Source organism: Octodon degus, unplaced genomic scaffold (assembly GCF_000260255.1).
Source record: "Octodon degus isolate 3935 unplaced genomic scaffold, OctDeg1.0 scaffold00079, whole genome shotgun sequence".
NCBI classification, from domain to species: domain Eukaryota; kingdom Metazoa; phylum Chordata; class Mammalia; order Rodentia; family Octodontidae; genus Octodon; species Octodon degus.
Window position 1 is genome coordinate 10,084,040 of NW_004524655.1, and position 23,838 is coordinate 10,107,877.

At 46.0% G+C, this 23,838-nt stretch overlaps 1 protein-coding gene across 2 annotated transcripts in view; it reads right to left on the bottom strand.

Annotated features, from left to right (window-relative positions):
• Positions 1 to 4,850: 4,850 nt before the first annotated feature.
• The window catches only part of Specc1l (sperm antigen with calponin homology and coiled-coil domains 1 like), a 199,718-nt gene continuing 180,730 nt past the window's right edge, over positions 4,851 to 23,838 (bottom strand). For both annotated transcript variants that reach the window (XM_023720979.1, XM_004636325.2), the window contains exons 14-16: positions 10,919 to 11,035; positions 9,899 to 9,958; positions 4,851 to 7,956 (exon numbers count right to left, since the gene is read on the bottom strand). In XM_023720979.1, coding sequence (XP_023576747.1) covers positions 7,867 to 7,956; positions 9,899 to 9,958; positions 10,919 to 11,035 — 267 coding nt within the window. In that variant the 3' untranslated portion in view covers positions 4,851 to 7,866. The remainder of the gene's footprint in view (positions 7,957 to 9,898; positions 9,959 to 10,918; positions 11,036 to 23,838) is intronic.

Here is a 23,838-nt window from a genome sequence, read left to right on the forward strand (position 1 = left end):
CAGATCTGGTCGGCATTGTTGCCCCTGTGTCACTCACTCCACATCCCAGATTTTGGACTCAAGTCTCTCTTTTTGTTACAGACCCTGGTGCCTGCTGGAGCTATGTCTCCGCCTCCCTCCACTTCTTTGAACTACAGAGGAAGGTGAGAGTCGCTTCAGCACCACAGACTTAACTGGGAATCTCCAGCGACTCAGGATCTGGGAACTCCCTCTCCTGGCCTTTGCGTTGGAGTCTTATAAGTGGGAACTACTTCAGATCTAGCCTCAGCTAAGCCTGCAAGAGGATCTGCTTTTGACTTTTGTGTCTGGACTAATCTCAGTTCTTTTTTCACAGCAGGACAAGCCCCTCAAATAGCCAGACCATCGGTAGTAGAGGGATTTCTGGAACACTCTCCTAGGCCGGGTGGGTTTGATCTGGGCTAGGTCTCAGGGCCGAGGCCAGGGTAGAGGGATGGCTTCTGCCAAAGTGGCTCCCTGCTTCCAACTCAGGGAGGACAAGGTGGGTGGGCAGTGGGTGTGCAGGCACCTGATCAGCTCATCAGGAGCCAGAAGACCAAGATGTTGATTCTCGATTTTCTGGGACTCACCCTGGATCACCTACCATCTTCCTTGGCTCATCACTAGGGCTAAAGCCTGGCCTCCTGTTCCCACATGGCCAGCTCAGCCCCTAATCCTTGTGTTCACTTACATCCAGAGGATCCAGATCTCCTGGCAGAGGATGGTGGGTTGGGTTGGGTAGGTACCTGTACCCACAGTTAAACTTGAGGACCCCAACGGCCTGTATGAGACCCTGGAACACTGCTGGTCCCTGTCTGCAACCCCTGATACTTGTCCAACCTCAGACCCAGCCATGTTCCCCAGTCCTGGCTTTTGCTGTCTGTCCCCCCCTTCCCAAGGTCCTTGGTGTCTTTCGTAAAGGGCCCCCTCCTACTACCACCACCGGGAGACATGGACCCTGGAATCAGTGGCTGGGGCCACCCTAGGATGTAGCTTTGCTGCAGGCTTTCCACGGATCCATTCACTCACTTCCACCCTGCCATGTCTTGGAGCTAAGCTAGCTCTGTACCATACCACAGGGTACAAGCTGAGGGAACCTCTTTAGGGCCCTCCCTCTAGGCCCTTGGCTCCCTGTCCTTGTTTCTGGGTCTCTCAGTGAGTGTAACACCTGTAGTGGTTACAACACGTTCCTGCCCAACCATTTGTATTGGACCTGAAGTTCTCAACACACAAGGAATATCATGTCTCTAGAGGCACCTTAAAGGGGCTACGAGAGCTTGTGAGTCAGAAACAGCCAATGGCCGATGGTCCTTCTTGCTCCACAGTCCCTGGTTATAGACTCCAATTATTGCTGTTCCTTCTCTGGGGTGCAGCATCTTCCCCTTGGTCTTCTACATACACAGCTTGGCCTTGTGTGTATAACCTCACTCAGGAGGAAGGGCCTTCAGGATCATCATCATCATCATCATCATCATCATCATCATCATCATCAGTAGTAGTAGTAGTAGTAGTCTTTTTGAGACAGAGTCTCTGCACAGTTTGGCTGGCCTTGAGCTCACTGTGTAGCCCAGGCTGGTCTCGAACTGGCACCGATCCTCCTGTCTCAGCCTTCCAAGTGCTGGGATTACAGGTGTGTGCTACCACGCCTATCCAAAGCCCTTGTATTCTGTCTCAGGGTCCTGGTATGGACACCATCTTTTGGTTTTCATGACTAGGGTTTGGGGAGTTATGTCCTGAGGGCAGGTGGACAGGTAAGGCCCCGGCTTGCCATAAGGAGCTAGGTGCCACAGAGGCTATCAGGAGTCAGGCAAGGTCCCTTCCTGGCCTGTTAGAGGGAGAGGAAGCGCTGTTCCAGTGGTCCTTGTCATCTGCCACACACTCTAGCCCAGGTCTCTAGTGAAGCTGTTGCCAGAGACTGGGCACACTATAGTCCTTGAGGTTCAGTGATGGGTTGGCATAAAGGAGGGCTGTTTGCCAGCCTGCCCTGCCAGTACCTATGTCTCTTCCCTAAATCCTCTTGGGGTAAACTGTGCTGCCTGCTCCCTAGACAGGGCCCTAATCCTCGGGCTTGGCATAGGTGCCCCTTTGTCAGGCTCCTTGGGTGCAAGGCTGCCCTGAGAGTATAAGATGGCAAAGGGCACAGGCCTCTGAGCTTGGCCACTGCTTTGCGCCACCATACCCAGTCTCTATTGACAGCTCAGCGTGCCCCAAGAGCCAGGTCGGCATGGACATGAGGATGTCTCTGGAAACCCCCAGCTTCTAGCTCTGGCTCTTGGTTTCCCTGTCCAGTCCCAGGCAGGCTTTGAAGGCTGCGTGGCTTGCCTGCCCTTCCTTCCGTCTGTCCAGGCCTCCACTATGCAGGCGAGATGGTGGGGCCAGTGGGGCCCTCTCCTGCTCCAGAAAAATCCGTTCTGACTACCTACTCCCACCCCACACCATGACTGTTTGTTCCTGCCCAGGATGCACCTGGGTGGCCTCTGGCCCTCATTGTTTGCTCTGGGGCCAGCTGAGCCGCATCAGGGAGCAAGACATGCCAGGACTAGGACCATGTACCCAGTGGGTGTGAGGCCAGAGTCCCTAGGAACCAAACCAGCCATCTTATGGTGCCCACTCAACTTCCACTTCAGTGAATGGAACCTTTACATGGCCACAGTTTATCCCCAGTCTGAAGGAGGCTCTGAAAAGGTAAGATTGTGCTAGAGGAATCAATCCCCAAGTGACCAAAGGCACAGCAAACATATGAGCACCACCGTCATCCTCCAGTTGAGGCCTATGGGAAAATGTTCCATCTCAGGTCTGCTTCTGACAGAACAGACACAGCAATTCTGTCTTGGAGCTGCTCTGGCACATCTACATAGACAGGAAATGGACCCTGTGGGGAGTGAGCCTTGTCCAGGCTCTGTGGTGCACAATGATGACAACCTCTGTATCCACCACTACCCCCCATGCCATGGCTCAGCCCTCCAACTCCCAAAGATAGCCGTAAGCCACCTCCATGTTCTCCCTACACTCTGAGGCCTGAGATCCTTGAGACCCCTCCCCAGTATCATAGAGCATACCTAGCAGAAGGGGCTCTTTTCTTTTTTAAAAATGTACTTAGGACAGGGTCTACAGAGTCTCACTATGTAGATTGGACTTGCAGTGATTCTGTTTTCAGCCTCCCAAATGCTGGGATTACAGGTGCACACCACCACGCCCAGTCTCAATTGCTGGCTCAGCACTCCCCTCCCCCGCCCAGCCAGGTCAGCACGGCAAGCTGGGGATTGAACCCCAGCTGCTGTGCTCTGCCTAAGCAGGTGCTTTAGTCTGCTAAGCTATCTGGCTGGCCCAGAAGGGGCTCCTTCTTAAGGTCACCATTTTGCGGAGGTGGGAACAGCCCCAGTGTGTCCCAAGTGCTTGTGACATCTGGAAGAACATGTCCTAACAAGTGCTTGGTGCTCTCTCTGGCTCCCACAAGTATCAGTGGGAGCCAGTGCTAGCTTCCCTGATGAGCACATCTGCTTCCTCCCGGATGGGTGCTGTCTCTTCTGTCTCCTCACAGGTCTCAGCTTCCAAGCCTGCAGTCTCTGCTGCCCTCTCCTCACACTGGGAAGCTTTCCTGTCAGGCTTTCACAGAGGCTGGATTTTCAGCTCTCCACACGCCTCTGACCCACCCTCATACCTCCACACGGACTGCTCAGGGTGGTGTCCTGTCCCCCTACACTCCCACTGACCTCCTGAGTAGAAGTGTTTCCGAGCTCTGGTTAATGGAGTCATGAATCCGGCAACCTAGGATTTTAGCCACCATCTGACAGAAGAGTGGCTGTATGCCAATACCCATTATCTGTCCCTGATTCCCTGAAGAAGCAACATGAAATGATCTATACCACCTGAAGCTGTGGGAAATAGTTTGCCTTGTGAGAATGTGGTCAGTCTGTCACAGTTATCAGGCCCAGGATCCCTGGTGCATGTTTGGAGGGGTCCAATGGATTTTTTCTGGGTCCTTCCGCTCTTCTAGATACCTGAATTCTTCCCTTCCCACACATCAATGCAGCTCGTCAGAGGTTCTGGAACCTCTCTTAAGATGGAACCTGAGTTTCCTCAGTGGTGCTGCCCCAGGGCAGGCATTGGGAGTTCAAAGTCTGCAACATAAAGCCTGTGGGCTGAAGCTGCAGGCACCAGGGAAGTACACTGGGCCACAAAGACTGATGAGGGATCAACCTCAAGGTCTGCCTCTGAGACAGAGCTTACTAAGCAGGGGGCATGGCACCCCTTCCCATTAGGGACAGCAACTTCAGTTGATTCTTACTGACCACCTTAGCAGGGGACATAAATCATGTCTGGTGAATGGGGTGGGGGCTGAAGCTGAGTACTGGCCTAGTCCCTGCATTCCAGCACCAAAGTCGAGGCACTCAGGACTGGGGGCTACACTAGTCACCCTTGGCGACTGCCCTAGGGTGGGGCTCATTAATACTCTCAGGACATCCTAAGGCCAGGTGGGCCCGCACTCTCCCTCGGACCTCTGATCCTGCGGAGTCTCAGTTATGGGTAAGATGCTTATCCCGAGTTTTCTGGTGTAAGGTGGGGCCCCGCGGACCCCCACGCAGTATGCATGAGGTGGAGTGCTGAGGGCTATTTCAGTGGATTCAAATGATCACATTCAAGGTGCAGAGTGGGCTAACACAGCTGTGCAGAGCACCTGCCTCATCTTCAACACCACAAAAAGATGCACAGTAGAGATGTAACTTGTTGCCTCTGCGTAATTTCTTTTTGCTTCTCTGCATTTTATACATCTCAAAATTCATCTCTAGAACGGTAACAGTTTTAGAAAGACAAAACCCCTGAGGATGCCTGATTGAGTGTATCTGGGCTATGCCAGGGGCTTCCACTCTGACGGAGCAGCTCTGCTGCTGTTTCTGGCGTATTAGCACACATCACAAATTCTGGTCCCAGCATAGGTCAGAACCTCTGGGATCACCTACCCTACACCATGCTGTGGCTTCACAGTCCAGACACCTGCCTGAGGCTGCGTGGCAGGGGCTGCAGCAGGCACACCAGTCTCCTACTCCAGGCTGGGTGCTCCATGTGCATGGTGAGCGGGCTGAACGCTGGACCAGAGGTGGCCTTCTTAAGTGGACAGGGATCCAGTTTGGGTTCAGAGGCAGTCTGGATACATATGACACAGGGTCTGAAGGACAGGGGTAGGGAGAGCAAGCTAGGAAATTCCAAGCCAGATGTGTCTTAACAATTTAATACATTCAAGAATATTTACTAGAACAAAATGACCAAGTATCATCAGTCAGTCAGCAGAAGCCTATGACAGAAATAGAAAGGTAACTGGCCCTTTTGCAATAAAGCTTGTGCTTAAAGAGGCAAAATGACTTCCTGGAGGCTACAAGGCAGTACCCACTTTTAAACACACATGACCATTATAGTTGCATGAATACAGTCAACAGTGTTGTGAGGGTCCTACTAGGAAAGGCAAAAGTACTGGAGTCCTGGCATCTGCAGACCTTGGGCCAATGTGGGCAGTCTGACCCTCATGGGGGATAGGGGCCCTGAGATGAGCCTCCAGGCAGGTGGGGCCATGACAGCCCTTCCCAAGTCCACCTCTGATTCTGCTGCCATTCCCAAGCTTGATGTTGGGCCCTCAGTGTCCAGAGGAGACTTGTCATCCAAGTGAGACAGACCATCAGTGACCACCGCCTTCCTTCAGAAGATTCTGGAATTCCCTGTCCCAGTATGAGCTGTGAGTTGGTCCTATGTGGCGAGCAAGGGACAAAACTGCCAACTGCAGGCTCAGAAGTCTTCTCAGTCACATAATGGGCCCCTCCATCACATAATAAATAATAAAAATATGACCAGACACTCTGGATGCACACAGTGGACAGGCTTTCTAGAAGGTGAACAAGCGTAGAGGCAGGAACTCAGAGAAATTAAGTGGAGAGACACTGAAAAAGATGGTTCACACATGAGCAGTCACTCAAGCTGACAGCTGTCAGCAGAGCAACAGGAAGAACAGCACTTGGCAGGGAGGACCAGGCTTGGCATCTGTGGAAGCTGGCATTTGGGGTATCCTCTGGTCTCCTCTGAGGTTAACGCTGCCCACCTGCCTCTTTTAGTTGAAAATCAACATTTCACGAAAAGCCTTAGCCAGGAGCAGCAGCCTGTGCTGCCGGGCGAGGACATTCACCCAGGGTGGATGGGCAGCACTAGCCACCTGGTGATGACAACGCTGCAGGCCCCAGGCGTTCAGAGCCTGCTTCCTAACAGCTACTTTCTTTTCTAGGCCCCACACATGCATTAGACTCCTAATACAGAACATCGTGCTTGAACTCTGCCCATGACTGAACTGAGTGGTCTGGGGAGCCTGTTCCTTGCACCCAGTCAGTGGGGCTGCAACTAGGCTTTCCATGGTGACCGGTCTTCCTCGTGGTGCCCAAAAGTCATAAACTGGAAGGTACAGGTTTTGACATTGTTCAAACCAGCAACTACTGTGTTAGGCATACATGAGATATGGGCTGCCTGCTCCCAAAAAGAGCTTTGAGTCCCAGCCTAAAAGACAGCAGTAAGACCACCTCTGAGTAAGGCTTTGGCTCAGACAGCACAGATCCAGCACCTAGGGAGGGCGGGCCTGGAGCTCTGAATCCCTGCTGACACCCGCCCTGGTGAGGAGACATGGGCTGCCCTGACAAGGGGACGTAAGGCACTTTCTTACATTCCTGCCCAAAAGGAGTACATCTCAGCAACTCAGCAGAGACTAAGTCACACTGTGTGCTCATTAAGCAAGTCCTTTTTCTTGGCTACTTGCTACTTCACTCCCTGTTCTTGCTGCATCATGCTCAGATTTGTGTTTCATTTCTATGCTTATTAAAACAATTTAACTTTATGGTTTTGCTGCCCTTTTTTTTTTTTTTTTAAAGACAGGGTCTCACTATGTAGCCCAAGCTGGCTTTGAATGCATGGCTCCTGCTCCAGCCTCTCAATTTCTAGGATTACACATGTATTCTACCACTCCTGGCCTGAAACAGTTTAACTTTGGTACTAATAGAATAGGAGCTATCTTCCACAATATTGCTCATAATAAATCAAAATTTTTAACTAAAACTCCCTTTGATCAGTCGCTTTTCTCAGAAGCCTGAAGCCAGAGCTGGAGCTGGAGGCAGGTAGCCAAATACCAGACAAGGGTCCTGCCTGCTTCCTGCCAACAGGGGCCCAGCAATAGCAGTGTGGACTTAGCCAGCTGCAGGCTATGACATGGCACCATCTGCACTGTGCTTCTGTATGTTTTCTTCACTGTAGTTGAAAACTCCTTCATGGTGGTGGCCAGGAAATCCCTGTCACATGGAAGGGATGGCTTTCCCAATTCTGTAGTGACATGCTCCTACAAAACAGACCCATGTAAAGGGCAAGGCTGGTTCTGCCCTAGCACTAAGGAACAGTCAATTGCCAGGCACCCACTTTCCCCCTGGTTCTCACCAGCAAAGGGACCCAAGTGAGTGACAGTCAAGAAGTGCTATAGCTGAAGCCTTTTACCAACCTCTAGAAATCTCCTATAATCCAATCCTTTCCCCCAAGTTTAGCTGAGTGTCAGCCTTTTGTTTTCATATCCTAGGCACTAATGGAGTTCGATCTGTCTTCAGAAGGAAGTTGGCCTGCATGCTGTGTGCTATGCCCACATGCACTGGGTAGACAGGCCACACGGAGAGGCCCTGGTGTGTGCTATGAGCCACAGGCCTGAGTTCTTCTGATGAACAGGTCCAGGCTGAGGCTCACACACTGTGGGACGGCCCAGAGTTGCCGAAAGCTTTAGGGGTGCATAGCTAAGGGTCTTGGTGTTGCTTTGTTACTGCCGCAGTCCCCAGTCAGCAGCAGCTCCTCCTGGTATGCTCAGGTTTCAAAGTACTTGTAGATTGCAGTCACGTACAACATCACATTTTGCCAATCTGGTCGTTCGGTGCGTACCATCTCATTAATGTCCTAACAGAGAGAAGGGTCTTGGTTAAGACTGTAGGTCACCTCCTGGCCCACCCCATTGAGTTCATCGGCAATAATGCATAATCCTAACTACACGTTTCACTGGCCTAGCTCAGAATGCCTCCACAGAAGTGCTTCCTTTAGGGGCATCAGCATTATCCCCAAGCTGCCTGCTTCTGCCTGAGCCACATGCAGGGTCACTGCCACAGACTGTTAAGGCTGTCTGGTCTGGGTGAACCCCATGTGCTTCTCTTCCCAGATCACTATCCATGGGACACTTCTACAGCTACTCTTAACCCGAGACACTAGCTTAGGAGAGCGCCTGTGTTGGGGACTCCTATCACATCAACACTGATGACCTTCACCACCAGATGCGTCAAATATCATCAAAGACACTGTACTGCCTTTTTTTTTTGGGGGGGGGAGGAGGGAGTGTTACTGGGGATTCAATTCAAGACTTTCACATCCCTACCTCTTCTTTTTTTTTTTTTAATTTTGGGACAGGATCTCTCAAAGTTGCTAAATTGCTCAGGTTGAGTACAAACTTTCAATTATGCTGCTTCACCCTCCCAGTGCTGGGATTACAGGCAGCACTGTGGACTATTAAGGACTATTAAGGTTGTCTGGTCTGGGTGATCCCCCCACTACCCATGGGACACTTCTTTAACTACAAAATACCAGAGACCTGGGAGATATGAATTAAAGAGACAGGGAAATGAATGTGGGGAACCATGGGCCAATCAGCTTCCACTCAAGTAGGTACCTCAGAGCCTGTAACTCACTCCTGCTACTGCTAAAGAGCAAGGCCTGCTGCTGGCCAGAGAGGACCCTCTGATGGGTGGGGAACCTCAAACATGTTGCAAAATGGGAAAGGCCGTCCATGGTTACTTGGTACAGAAAGCAGACGTCTGTTCACTCACTGTAATAATCTTGACTATAGTTTGTTAGGATAGAGAAATCACCTACATTTTATATATGAGAACTTTACTTCATAATTAAACTGCTAATAGGAACATAAATGAGTAACTTATTTCTCTATAACTGAACAGAAGCCTCCCTAAGCAAGCATAGTTCTATGACTTTAAAACACATTTACAATATAAATATGAGTACAAATACTTCTTCAAAGCACATGCAGTTGGTACAAACTGAGGGATGGGCAGCCAGATGGGGAGATGGCCCTAGAGGACTTTGGGCAGATCTGGGGTCCTAGGCCTCAAAGGATACTTTCTTTTGTGAACAGCCCTGAGTATCCCAATGAGCTGTGTGGTCTGTACAGTGCTACAGTATTCAGTCTATGGAGCAGAAGAGTCTCTAGGTGTGGAAGCAACACTCTGTACTTGGACACACTGTTTTCTCCCAGACAGTCAGGCTTGGTGATGACAGCATGTGCTCCTGCCAGAAGTATGGCTGTTATAAGCGTTGACAGGGACTGGACAGCAATCTGTACAAGGACCGAAGCCCGAAGCCCATGCAATTTTCTACAACAGGCTCCTGATTCAGGCAGGAGATTCTCAATGTTACTGTAAGAAGTGCAGGCAACACTCTTCAGCTTATAAAGCTCTCCTCTTTGACCCAAGATGCACCTTATCTTCTTTTTCTACATTGACAAAAGGAACACAGACCTGTGCAAAGTGCTTTGACTGTGACATTGATAAACATGAGGGGGTCCCTCCTCCCCCCCAATCCAAAGATTCTGTTAAGGAAGAGGCAACCATAACAACAAGCCTGCATATGGCCTAGCTGCCCACATGGGTGCTTTTTGTGAGGCAGAAAGCACCATACGCAGTGGGTGAAATCCCACTTCAGTATCCACTGGGATGGGACACTCCCCACCCTGCTGCCGCACACTCCTTATCATTAAGCAGCTGTAACACCCAGTGACCGTGTTCTTCCTAACCAGGAATGCCCTGCAGTGACTTCTCAGTGGAGACCAGGGACTCACCAGTGTGGATTTGATGCCAACACTTTCAGCTGCCTGGAAGGCCAGTGTGAAGTTCCTTTTCTGTAAGAGAAATCATGTCACGTCACTTTTGCATGGGCAATACTAAGAGAAAGGTCACACGAAGGATGATACTCAATTCTATTTGGGACCGAAACAAATCTACACAGTAGCCCTCAAGATTGGTACCTGTGGATGCCATAGTGGGCCCTGCCACTACAGTTCTTTTCCAGCCAGTTATAGAGCTGTCATACTTGTGCTGTCCTCACTCAGAAGCTCACTTCCAGCATGCAGACCCTGAGGCACCTTGTTATATACCCGAAAAGCTAGAAACACACATCTGCCAAAAGAGTTTTCTTCTGGTAGGGACCTTCAAGGGCTGCTATGGTGACAGGTGGTGGACCAGGACAGGGATCTTGGGTCTGTTCTTTGACCCTAAGGAGCTTCATGGATGGGACACACCAAAGCTGGCTTCTGACTACACAGAGTTGGTGCTTCTCAGCAGTTCTGAGACACATAATGTTTAATGGCCTGTGACAGTCAGTCTTGGTACCGAGGTGACAGGAAGCTGGCCCTTTTGGGGGATGATACTCATCTGACCATCCATACCACAAACAGCCCTTCATTGTCTATTTTTAAAAATACTTTTTGGGGGTACCAAGAATTGAACTCAGGACCTTGTGCATGCCAGGCAGGTGCTATGCCACTGAACTATATCCCCAGCCCTTCATCCATTTTTGAAGTCCTTGGCCTAAATGTTGTCAGCCAGGAAGGACTGACTACTCCTACTGGGAATGATGTCACATAGAGAATTTTGATCCAATCAAATATTCCTCAGAGGGTGAGCCAGGGACCAGCTGGCTGAGCACAAGCGACCAAACTCAGAATGAGGCTGAGCCAGAAGGGACTGTCCTGAGTCCACACAGTGCTGTGCGACTTACTGATGAGGGTGCTGTCCTTGGTTCTCAGGCTCTTGCTCTGTGAGAGAACAGCAGAAGCAGGTATCCTGTGGCCCTGCCTTACCTTATCTTGGCTATTCAGTTCTTGATATGGAATGTGCGCTGGAAGATATGTATGCAGGAGTGCACAGAAGGCCAGCCCATCGTTCCAGCTGCTGCTGAAGTTTGTGATGTCAATATTCTGAGAGGGAGAACAAAATCAAATCCTGATCAAGATGAGCTCTGGAGGGACCAAAACATGTTGGAAAGCTGTGTGCTGAGATCCCTCTGGAGCCTATGTCTGGACCTGCTATGGAGTGCCCTCAGTCTACCACCACCTGCAGATCACTGCTCCCATGTTACTCCTGGGCTTGTGAATTATGAGCTGCTCAATAAACTGAGAAGCCCCCAGGCTGCTGAGGTTGGCCTCTCCCACGGCTAGCTGTGGTGATGATGCAGACTACAGATGTGGATGACAAGCAATCAGGCTTAAAGCACCATTTATTTTTTTTATTTTTTTTTTATTAATTTTAGATTTTATTTTATTTTATTTTTTTTAACATTTATTTATTGTGTGTGTGTGTGTGTGTGTGTGTGTGTGTGTGTGTGTGTGTGTGTGTGTGGCCAGCTCAGCCCACCAGGGGGCGCGGCTGGCTGGCATGTGGTGCTAGAGGATAGAACTGCGGTCCCTGTGCTTTGCCGAGCTTGTTCCAAGTAGGTGCTTTAGACCACTGAGCCATCTCTCCAGCCCCATAAAGCACCATTTATTAAAATGTAACTCATTCCCCAGTGTTTGCTGAAGTACTTGAAAGATCTATAAGGGCCAGGGAGATAGCTCAGTGGCATAAGTGCCTGCCTGGAAAATATAAGGTCTCAAGTTCTATCCCCAGCACTGCAAAACAAACAACAACAACAACAACAAAAAAAAAAAAAAGTGAAAGATCCATGAAGTTAGCGTGTATCTCAGAGCATGAGTTCCTAAGGACACTATCCCACTTAAGATACTAATGTGTACCAATGACAATAATAAAGGAGAGCCTGGCCAGGCCTCAGCTTAACTGCCCACAATCACCACAGCTTCCACTACAATCTACTCACAGTTAAAAAAAATAATTAATTATAACACTGGGCTGTGCACTAACCATACCACCTCTGAGAGTCACCACAACTTTAAAGGGACCCTTATTCCATGTCTGACTGAAAAATATTCGTAAGTATGCAAAGAATATACTCAGAAAGTTTTATTTTACTATATGGTCACTCAGCTGGTACATAATCTTTTTTTTTTTTAATACTTTGTGTATTTTATCTTCAAAATAGATACTCAGAGTACAAAATATTGTCACAAAACTTCTCCAAACAATACTTGCACAAACCTTTCTTTTCAAAGAACTAACAGAAACTAGTAATAAGACGTTCTTATATATTTTTTCCTTTTCCTTTCCTTTCCTTTCTCTACCTCTCACCCTAGTTCCTCTTTCCTTTTGAATTTTTATTTATTTGTGTGTGTGTGTGTGTGTGTGTGTGTGTGTGTGTGTCCAGCTCAGCCTGCCAGGGGGCGGGCTGGCTGGCATGTGGTGCTGGGGGATTGAACCACAGTTCCTATGCTTTGCTAAGCTTGTTCTAAGTAGGTGCTTTAGACCACTGAGCCATCTCCCCAGCCCCTCCTCTTTCCTTTTGAACAATTTCTTTCCATTTCACAATAGTCATTGTACATTTTGGTGATTATTTACTCTTTCAGTTTCTCACATAAAGGAGATAATATGATGTTTACACATATGATTATGCTTAATTTCATATATGTATATGGTTTTAAGTGGCATCCATTTACCTTTAAATGTCTCAAGTTTATCCTTCTCTATGGTTGAGTAGTACTCCTTTTTTTTCCCCATAACTTTATTGAGAAACAAATAGCAATGAGACAGTTTTAAACCAAATTGGTAGGACAGTTTCAATCATTAACACATTTCATACATTCTTCCTAGTGGTTATTTGCTGTACAAGATGCAGACATGATAACCTATTTACAAACATCATTAGAACAAATCCCTCTCTTCATTAAGTGAATGTAACTATAGATCTATCCTACCCGCTTTGGATACACAGATACAAAATGGACATTCATCTGTATCCCCTTTTTTGTTTAGTTCCATTATTTGAATATCATAGGTGTGTTAACTGAGCAAAATAATCTAAAAGAGTTCAGTAGTCCATAATAGTATTGGGTCTTCTGCTTGACTGACAATGTCAGAAATTGTTGACCTGAGTCTCTTACAGCTCAACATAACAGCATGGCTTTATGTTTACATTTGTTACGTGGAGTTGCTACTTGTAATAAAATATCTTAATTTCATTTTTAATCCTCTTTCCTTCCCCTCCGTTTCCCTTCCCTCTCTTTCTTGATCCCTTTCCATGGTACATAATCTTTACCCTCATTTGCAAGAATTCTGTAGAAGATGAAACTTCATTTGTAGAAGATGAAACTGTTCATTTTTTGATAATTTACACATTTTATATAAATACTGAACAAGAATAGTTTCCCCAATGCTTTAAAAACTCTTTAAAAACCTTTTCTTTTTTGAAGTAGTGAGACTTGAACTCAGGGTCTTTACACTGAACTACATCCCCATCCCTTTTTTAAATCCTGAGACAGGGTTTGCTAAACTGCCTAAACCAGGCTTAAATTTGTGATTTTCTTGCCTCAGCCTCCTACTGTGCTGGGATTACAGGTGTGTACTACCAGGGTCAAACTGATAGTTCTTAGTACCAAGTGGGGGATCCACTACGCAGAGAAAAGGAGCAGGTAGGGATGACAGGGACTGAGCTCAGGGTTACGAGGATGTGTCTATGTAACTGGTGAGGGGCAGGCCAGGGAAGGCCAGGCAATCAGCTGTTCTGGAGAGATGGACTTTATGTAGCCTCCTGAAGGGCAGCAAATCTGACAGCAATTATTTCACAGGTCATTTTCCTTCACTGATCTGACCTAATGCTGCTGCTTCCAGTTTCTCTAGCCTGACCCAGAAACTGTGTCAGCGACTGCTATGAGTAAAAAGACTAGTTAAGGCACAAAAGGGAAGGAAAACCTGCTAAGCATTGTGGAGTAAGATGGCGGTGCCACCATGCTGTGTATGACTTGGGTATGGAAGGGAATACTAGCATTGCCTGTGTTTTCTGATAACTTATACCAGCTCTCCCCCACCAGGGCAAGGTCAGAAACTCAGAATTAATGCCACAGCCATTAGTCTTTCACCAGGATCTCTGCTCTGACCCTAACAGTCATCACTCAGAGATTCTGATGGTGTCATGAAGGCACTTCAGAACAAATGATGTATGACAGTCACTGCTGACTGAGGCAGGTGTGCGTGTACGCATGCGTGCGCGCACACACATACGGAGTTGCCTATCTTATCTCATCTGAATTTCAGGTAGTAGTTAGCAAGAATAGGCAAAACCATCCATCTGAGAAGAAACTAGGAGCAAGAGAAGTGACCTTCTATCCAAGATGCTCTGCAGGCTGCAGGGAGTACCGGGACAGTTACCCTTGGCCCATGTACCCTGTGAGCAATATATCTAATTGTCATAATTACCCCAGGACCTCATACATGCTAGGCCAGTGCTCTACCACTGAGCTACAAACCCAGTCTACCTGGGAGCAGTCTTGTAGGAACTATGATTCAGAAAGGATCAGACAAATGCCCAGGAACAGGTAGTCTGGGGGTTTAGCAAAGTCAGGCCTAACTAGCACAAAAGAGTTGTCTTGCTTTCCCACAGGTGTCATGGAAGATTTCCTAATGCTCTATGGGAAATACCACATTTCTGAAATCTAGACCTGGGTGTGGAAAAGAAGCAGGAATGAAGTATGCAGAACAATGAAGAATAGGTCAGCACTGGCTAGCTACATGATCTGTAAGGGCCAGTGACGCAGAGTCCCTTGTTCAAAGTGTAGAGGAAAAAGTCCATTAAAGATACTAAAATAAAAGAAGTCTAGCTGAAGCCCAAAGGCCCTCCCCATGCCTCCTAGGACTCCAAATGGTCCTTATGACTAAGTAGCTGATAAAAGAGCCAAGGACGTTAGCCTTTTTAAACAGAACAGGGCAGGAAGCTTTTTAATAACATGTGCAGCTCTGTGCGAGGTCAACGACAGCTTCTCATTCGAGGTCACATTCATTTCTGGAGGAAGATAAACCTCCTTTTCCTGCTGCAGCTGCCCCTTCTGCTCCCTGAAAGAGAAGTAGCTCTGGCAGGCTTGTGGACGTGCCTGGCCTCACTGTGCCTCACAGAAGGGCTCCTGTGTCTTGGCTGCCTGGCTGTGGGACTTGGGCCTTCCCAGCCTTGCTTCCTCCAGATAGACCAGCCTCAGCAGGGGAGGAGCTGCTACTCCGGCAGCCATTGGAGTCCTCCAGGAAAAGGAGACACATCTAGGACACATACAATCCTTTGAAATAGAAACACAGCACAGCTTCTGGGGCTCTAAACAAGGGGCAATTAATGGTTGTACATGACACTTCAGATCAAAATAAAACCCAAACCTAAGGAGAATGTCTCACCTGCGACACTGTTTAGGAGTAAGTTGGGGGGTCAAGAACTCTGAGGCCATTAAATAATAAAACCCAAATGAACCCTAAGCACCTTCTTGTGCCTCTGCTTCCTATTCCCACTCAAAGGCAAAGAGGAAGATGGGAGCTACCTGATCCCAGCCTCGCTCTGTGCAGCTCACCATTTAGCTATCACAGAATAGCAATACAATGACAAGATTAGTAAGAAACACACACAAGTGTTTGTGTGTAATATATATATATATATATATAGTATATATACCAGAGATAAACACACACACACAGTGTCACCAGAGAAAACGGCTTTCCCTTCCTTATCCAGTGAAGAACTCCCCCACACCCCTATCCTCCCGGTGCAGACACATGACAGCCACCACTTCTTCTAAAACTTCAACCACGAGTAGGCTCTCAGCTATTGGGGGAGGGCAGGGATAGGCACAAGATCCTGGGGTCCACATCGTGCCTTTGCAGGTGGCCACCAGAGCTGGTATCCCTGCACTACCCTCATACCTCTGTTCCCTGCCTGGACCACAGAATGGCCTGGAAGTGCTACTCACACCAGCATGAGGTCAGGGCTAAGCTTCTTGTAACTTTCTGAGTAAGGGGCCACATGCAGGTAGGTGATAAGACTGCTGGTCTCTGCAATGTATCATCACTTTACCTGCCCATTAGGCCCAGATAAAATACCAACTCTGGGTTTTCTTGGTAACTAAGGAAAAAAGTTCAAGTGCTTGGGGGAAAAAACAACTCAATATCAGTGTATATCATGCAGATTGGGGTGCAGACTCAACAAGTGGGCATGTGAGCTTCTGTACTGTGAATGTGAAAATGCTGGCCCACTCAAGGGGACGAGTCAGCAGCTCCCTGAGCTATGTGTTATGTATCTATGGGGCTCTTAAAAGTTTGAATAAGTTACTGTAGAGAAGATAGGGCTGACTGGCAGACAGTCCCAACCTCATCTGGACACAATAACCAACAGAAGTGCTAGATGTCCCCCGCTACTCTTCTCCTTCCTAGAGCTCTGCTCCTGGGCATGTAGCCACAGTCAATGGTCCATCTGAACCCCATGCCTTATAAACCTCCACCTGCCTTCATACCAAGTATGCAGTATAATCACCAGCCTTTTGAAATGCAGATTCCTTTTTCCTCTCTCTTTCTTTAAGGTTGAGATGAAGAACAGAAATAACTAAAGTCTGATAAAGTCAGTGAAATCCCCTCAGGATTTATCCTGAGATCCTGTACCTCAGATTGTAGAACCTTTGTCATTGTCAGCCATGTGGATGAGTCATGGCCATTGCTTGGCCAATGTGCTCTCTGTGAAAGCCTGAGAGAATGTTTTCTCTCCATGTGACTCTCCTTAGGCACACTCTACATCATCAATCACTTTCCTCTTTGGCCCCATAATCTCCTTGATCAGAAAATTTGGGACACTACCAAGTTACAAGCTACAACTCTTGTTGCATAGGTCCTGTTTTACCTTGGTCTTAACCATCCAGCAGAAAAATATAAAAACAAAATATAAGAAGTAAAGCCATGCTGTTATGTTGAGCTGTAGGGGACTCAGGTCAACAATTTCTGACATTGCCAGTGAAGTGCAAGACCCAATACTACTATGGACCTCTGAACTCTTTTAGAATATTTTGCTGAGTTTACACACCTATAATATTTAAATGATGGAACTTACAAAAAAAGGGGGTACAGATGAATGTCCATTTTGTATCTGTGTATTCAAAGTGGTTAGGATAGATATATAGTTACATTCTCTTAATGAATAGAGGAATTTGTTCTAATGGTGTTTGTAAATAGGATATCAAGTCCACATCTTGTACAGCAATTAACCACTAGGAAGAATGTATGCAATGTGTTAATTATTGAAACTGTCCTACCAATTTGGTTTGAAACTGTCTCATTGCTATTTGTTTCTCAATAAAATTATGAAAAAAAAAAAAAAAAGAAATAACTAAAGTCCCAACTCCGAAAGTACTCAGCATGTGAGCAGGAAAACCGCTCTATAATAGTTTGCTGCAGTGACTCAAATGCAACAAGGTGTAGCTTGCCCACTGTGACAGGACTGGTATGGCCTGCAGAGGTGCAAAGGCTTAATGGGATCAGCATAGAAACAGGAGTAAAGGCCCCAGAGACAGGTTCTTCCACTGATAGTAAAGAAGAGCATCAATGAAGAGAGCAGGAGACAATGACACCCTCAGGTGTATGGTCTAAGCATGGACTCTCATACTAACATGGCTGCAGTTGTGATCTCAAAGGACAGGGAAGCTGAGCCTGCTGGCCAGGGAACTGGACACGAACTGCTCTTTTTGAGGTTCATTTGCCAATCTGGTGAATCCTCACCCAGGGTACTCTGTCCTTATCTGGACCAGGGCCTGAAATCAGGTCATAATTCTCCAGGATGATCTTGTAGAACAGAGCCTGACAAATAGACTGACATAGTCAGGAGGAGGCTGAATACTTCAAAGGGAAAGTGGAACCACAAGAGCAGGTGAGAGAAGGGGAAGGGATACTCACAGAGCAACTGCAGAGGTCAAGACAGGTATGGGCTTGGAAAGCAGGGCAAACCAACATGGTGACAGACTGAGTATGAAAAGGGAGAGTGTGTGCAGGCAGAACTAGACACCCATGGTGACCTTCATGGAGGCACAGCTCACTGGAGGTGGGTGTCAAGCTGATGAGGAGGCGTGTTTGGAAGGCATTAAGTTCAAGTAACCTTGAGAACAAATAGAGAGGGCCCAATGGCACTTTTACATGGATGTGGCGATCCTGAAAGGACAATAAAAAGACATAAAATGTGTCACCAGCATCCCAGGTGGGATTACCTAGGGATGGTACAGCCATTAGGAAGGAAAGAACTCCCCAAGTCATATACCATGTCAGAGAGAAAAGTTTTTAACAGGACGCAGGAAGTCAGAGAACAAGGAAAGAAACTAGAAATAAAAGAAGTTTTTAAAAAGAAGGGCTGGGGGTAACAGCTCAGGGTTACAGTGCATGCCTAGCATGCACAAGGCTCTGGGTTCTATCTGCAGCACCACAAAAACAGGTAAGAGTTGTCAATGCAAGAGTTGTTGCTGCTGCTGAAAGGTCAAGAGGGCTTTAAAAAAAATCTCTGTAGTAACACTGAGGTCACCACTAACCACTATGAGCAAAGGCAAATTAAGGACACAAAATCTACAAATCAGTTTTTCAAAAGTCAGCACCGCACAGAGGTGAATGACATAACCGCGCTACAACTTTCATAGATACCTTGTTTATAACAACACATTTATTTCACAAAGGTTATCTAGAAATGGAATTTCTATTTTTAGTGTCCTTTTCAGTATACAAGGCAAGCCTTTATCTTCCAGGGATTTCCCTTTCAGGGAAAATTCTGAGTTGCAGGTTAATGAAGCAGCAGCAGCACTGAGGACCTCATGTCCAGGTTCTTGCAGGCCAGCAGCTCTCTTTAAAATAAATTCTAGGTGCCAGGGAGATGGCTCGGTGGAATAAGCGCTTCCCTGGCAAGCTCAAAGGCCTGAGATCAATCCCTGGTTCTGCCAAAAAATAAAAAATAAAAAAATAAAAAAATAAAAAAAAAAAATAATAATAAAATAAATTTTAAAGTCAAACTCATTTTTCTTGGAGTGGACAATGAATACTAATAGAGAGACCTTTTGCTATTCGCTATTCACAGGCTATGGCATCAATATCTCTAAGGAGAAAACATTTTTCTTTTTAAAATAGAGAAAACGAGGGCCAGTGACATAGATCAGCAGCATAGCACCTGCCTGGCAAGTGCAAGATTCTGAGTTCAATTCTGGGTACGTATGCATGTATGTACGTACGTACGTACACACACACACACACACACACACACACACACAGAGAAAGCCAATCTGCAAATAGTTAATTCATTAGTAATTATCATGCAAGTTCCTTAAGTGATGAATGCATTTTTTTGCATTATGTTTCCAGGTCAATTTAGGGCTTTTTACTCCATAAGCTATTTCTACATCTGGATTGGGGCAGACAAAAGTAAGTGTTATGATGCGTACCCAACAAACATTCCGGGAAGCCCCAGCAAGGCCTAGACTGAGAAGCTCTGCCCTACTTTCTCCTAAAGGTGCACGTCCTTTTATTCAGGATATGTCAACTAGAATGTGCTGGGGACAATGGTCTGTTTCACAGGGCCATTGATGCCCTTTCCACCCTCATGAAGTCAACTCAGACCTGTAAGATTATCTGTGACACTGTGGGTGTGCCCCTGAGGGCCTGGATGAGTATCTCCAGAGGGGATTCTTTGGGCTGGAAGCCCCTTCCTCAAACTCCTGAACCACTGCAAGGATTTGTTCTCCATCTGAGGTATTCAAGTGGTCCCTGTCTCAGTATTCTGCTATATGTACTGAGAGTTGAGGGGTGAGATATAAAAGCCAAGGAATTATACAAATTTCCATAAAAGAAGAGCAAAAATATGTCACAAAATACCTGAAAATGTTTTAATTTGTCTGAAGTCTATTTAAGGGCCATAAAACACATCCCCAGATAACACATGTTCTTTAAATAGCTATTAAGGTTCTGGTCTATTTAAGGAAATGTCATTTTTATGGGCACAAGGCAAGAAGCCAAAGGGCATGATTCATCTATCATCCACTTCCTCAAGCTCATTGGATCTGTGGACAGCAGAATGTGGGACACAGCACAGCCATTGTTAGAGAACCAGTTTCACGCTGCTAAACATGGAGAAAAGTTGCTAATCAAACCTCTGCCTAGGTACCAACCCTTACACCAAAGGACAGATTTTGGAGGGTGTTGGGAGTCTAGGAGAGGTGGGAGTGGTCACTTGTGTGTATGGCACAGGAGAGGGTTATGTTTAAAAGAGAAAGCAAGATAACCAAGATATCTCTCTCAGTAGTGCTTTTTAAACACATAAGGCTCAGAGGGCTGGGAAGAGATGAACAGGTGCTTGCTTGGTGTGACCCTGGGGACTACCACACTGTCTCCTTCCAGAAGCTGAGCCAAGCTCTGCTTCAAGTCAGAGGAGAGGAGGTCCATCATGAAGTCCTGCAAAAGAGAAGGAAAAAGTCCAGGTAAATAGCCAAGGGACAGCCAGCAAGGCTCTGAAGATCCTGCATCCTTGGGAAGAGCTTTAATAAGTACTCTCAGTCCTCACCACATCAAAATCATCTGCCAAGTATTATGTTTTCCTATGCTCAGCCTCATCTGAAACACTAATCCAACCAGCCAAAGCGGGTATGGGTACCATCTTCCTTGAAGATCTCTTTCCTGGAGACCTCAATGTACAGTGGTGGGTGCTAAGTGCAAGGCACAGGAATGTCTACAGTGTGAAACCTGTGAGTTCATGATGCTGCTACACACACAAAGCCCAGTTTGGAAACCTGAGTGCTGGAAAACCAAGGGAGAAGATCAAGCACCTGATGGAACAGTGGTGACCAAACTGTGTATCAGGGCAACCAAACAGCTGATAAAAAAGTTTATCTGTAGAGAGGACTGATGGAGTAACTGACAGTCAGAAAGGCACTACTTAGTAAAAATAGTTGATAAGATTGTCAGCGGACAGTGTCAACATAGAAAGAGGCAACCGGCCCTACTGCAGGGACACACACACACACACACACACACACACGCCTCCACCATGGAAGTTTCTACAAAAATATAACTGGAATCAGGTCTAACCAACATCTCTATACATCAGTTTACACCACAGAAGGCACCATGGGACTATAATCAGGAGAATCTAAAATCTGGAGGCTTAAAAGAATGTATGAAGACATTCCTTCAAAAAGAAACTGTAAGAAAAAAAAGAAGGACTTGGCGGGGGGGGGGGTAATACTGGAGAATGAACTTTCATATAGAGTGAAATCCTCAGCTTTTTTTTTTTAATCTTGAGACAGTCTCATTAAGTCACTAAATTGCCAAGGCAGGAGCTGATTTTGTGATCCTCCTGCCTCCGCTTCCCAGACCCCTAGGATTATAGGCATGCACTGCCATGCCTGGCTAAGAGAAAATGGGGTTTTAAATGGCTTGGGTTTGCTTCAGAATTATCCAGGTGGTAGGGGAATTGGAGGACCCTGTACCAATGACTTGCACCTGAGCGCCATTTACTAGTCTTATGATAAACAACTGCAATTTAGCAACAAAATGACAAACAACCCAAATGCCCAATGTAAAATGGGTAAAGGATGTGAATAAACATTTTCTAAAGATATACAGATGGCCAAGAAGCCCATTAAAAGATTCAACACCCCTAGGTATTAGAGAAATTCAATTAGAAATGACAATAATATGCTACTCCACATTCATTACAATGGTTATTTAAAAAAGCAAAAGGAAAGTAAGTTGGGACTATAGATCAAGGTATAGCATGTGCTTCACATGCATGAAGCTCTGGGTTCAAGATCCATATGCCAGCACACACATACACACAAAAGTGAAAGAATTAACAAATGTTGGTAAGAGTGGAGAGGGAATTAGAATCCTCATGTACTTCCAGTGGGAATGTAAAATAATGTGACCACCAAGGAAAGGAGTCAGTTCCTCAATAGGTAACCATATGACCCAGAAATTATACTCTCAGGCATATATCTAAAGGAACTGAATACAGGGGAGCAAACACATTTACAGCAATGTTCAGAGAAGCATTAGTCACAATAGTCAAAAGGGAAAAACAACCCAAATGTTCTCCAAAGGATAAAAATGAGGTATACTCATACGATGGAATTTTTTTTGGCTATAGAAAGGAATGAAGTACTGACATACAGCAGAACATGGAAAATCTTGAAACCTCATGCTAATTGAAAGACAAAAAGCCACATATTGTATATTTTCATTTATATGAAATATCTGAGCATGATGGGACATGCCTATAATAACAGCTAGACTGGAGGCTAAGGCATGAGGATCACTAGAACAAGGCCAATTTGGGTAATTTAATGAAAGTTTATTTCAAAATACAAAAACCAAAAGGGCTGGGAATGTGGCTTACTGGCAGAAAGCTTGCTTATTGTGCATGAGCCCTTGGATTCAATAGCTAAGACAGCAAAAGAAGGGAGAAAAAGAATCAATCCAGAAAAGTCCAATTCAGAGAAAGTAGACTAGTTGCTGTCAGGCCTGACAGAGGGAAAAGAGAAATGACTGCTGACTGTGTACATTTCCATGAGTGGTGGTGCGGTGTAATAAGTTATGGAACTAAGTAATGGTGACAGAGGCACAACACTGGGAACATACTTAATGCCACTGAACTGTAGCTTTAAAAATGGATGAGTAGTAAATTTTGCTAAGTGTATTTTACCATTAAAAAAAAAAAAAAGAAAGGGGCAGATGTTCTGAGGCAGCCTACATCCAGTAATCCTACACATTAGGTAGAGCTCATAGCAACTAAGTTACCCTGAAGTGTTACTGAGAAGTTACATATTATTTAAATTTAAGATTCCTGAAGGGGTTATCATTGTGGGAATTTATTACACCTTGCTTTTTTGTTTTTTCCTTTTTTTGATGAGAGCAAGTGGTGTTGGGGATTGAACTCTGGGCTTCATGCATGCTAAACAAGCACTCTAGTACTGATCTATATCCCAGACCGCCAAAAGTTACTTCTTCAAAACAAGCTATTACAGGTAGAAGGCAGGCTATTAATCAGTTTTCTTCACTATTAGGAAAAATTGATCACCTTTGGTACCTCAGAAGGAACCTGATATATCATCTGTGAACCACTGTTTCAAAGCTCAAAAAAGGGACACTGTCCCTGATTTCAAGGCAGCCATGTTCAAATACAATGATGTTGCCCAACTGTCTCAAAGCCACAGCATGCTTCTAGAATGACTTCAAATATAATGAAGCTTTAAAAAACAAACAAAACAAAACTAAGTTATAGTGATATGTTTTAGATTTAATGTGCTTTAACTTTTTAAAGTCAAATTGTTTTGAGGGGACAGATCCCAACAGATCAGCAAATGTTACCCTAAGTGGATTCGTCTTCCCATGTTTGCCATAAGCCCCTGCAAAGAGAGACTTGAGTTTTCAGAGGAGTTCACAGCAACCATAGTATCTGGGAACTCAGGAAACTGACCCCAGGAAGAGAAGGGAGCTGCATGAGAGCTGCTGGCTGGGTCACAGCTGATTAATGAACTTGGAACATGTTGTGTGTGGTTTTGTTAGTAGCGTAGGAATTAGTTCTATCTCTTGTAGTTAACATTTCTACATATTTAGTTTAACTTTGGCAAGAGTTATTACTTACTAAAATGTAATTTCTACTAAATTACCCATGACCCTCAAGCAACATTCACTATGGTGTGTGCTCTGGGGAAGGCTTTGGGTGAAGGAAGAGTCTGAAAGGTGCAAAAATCATGGCCTGACCTAACCCTACTAGCTTTCTCAATCCTTAAGAGAACAGTCATGTTTGAGGGAAAGAAAATTAGGCATTCCAAAACATTCTTGGAGGGTGTCT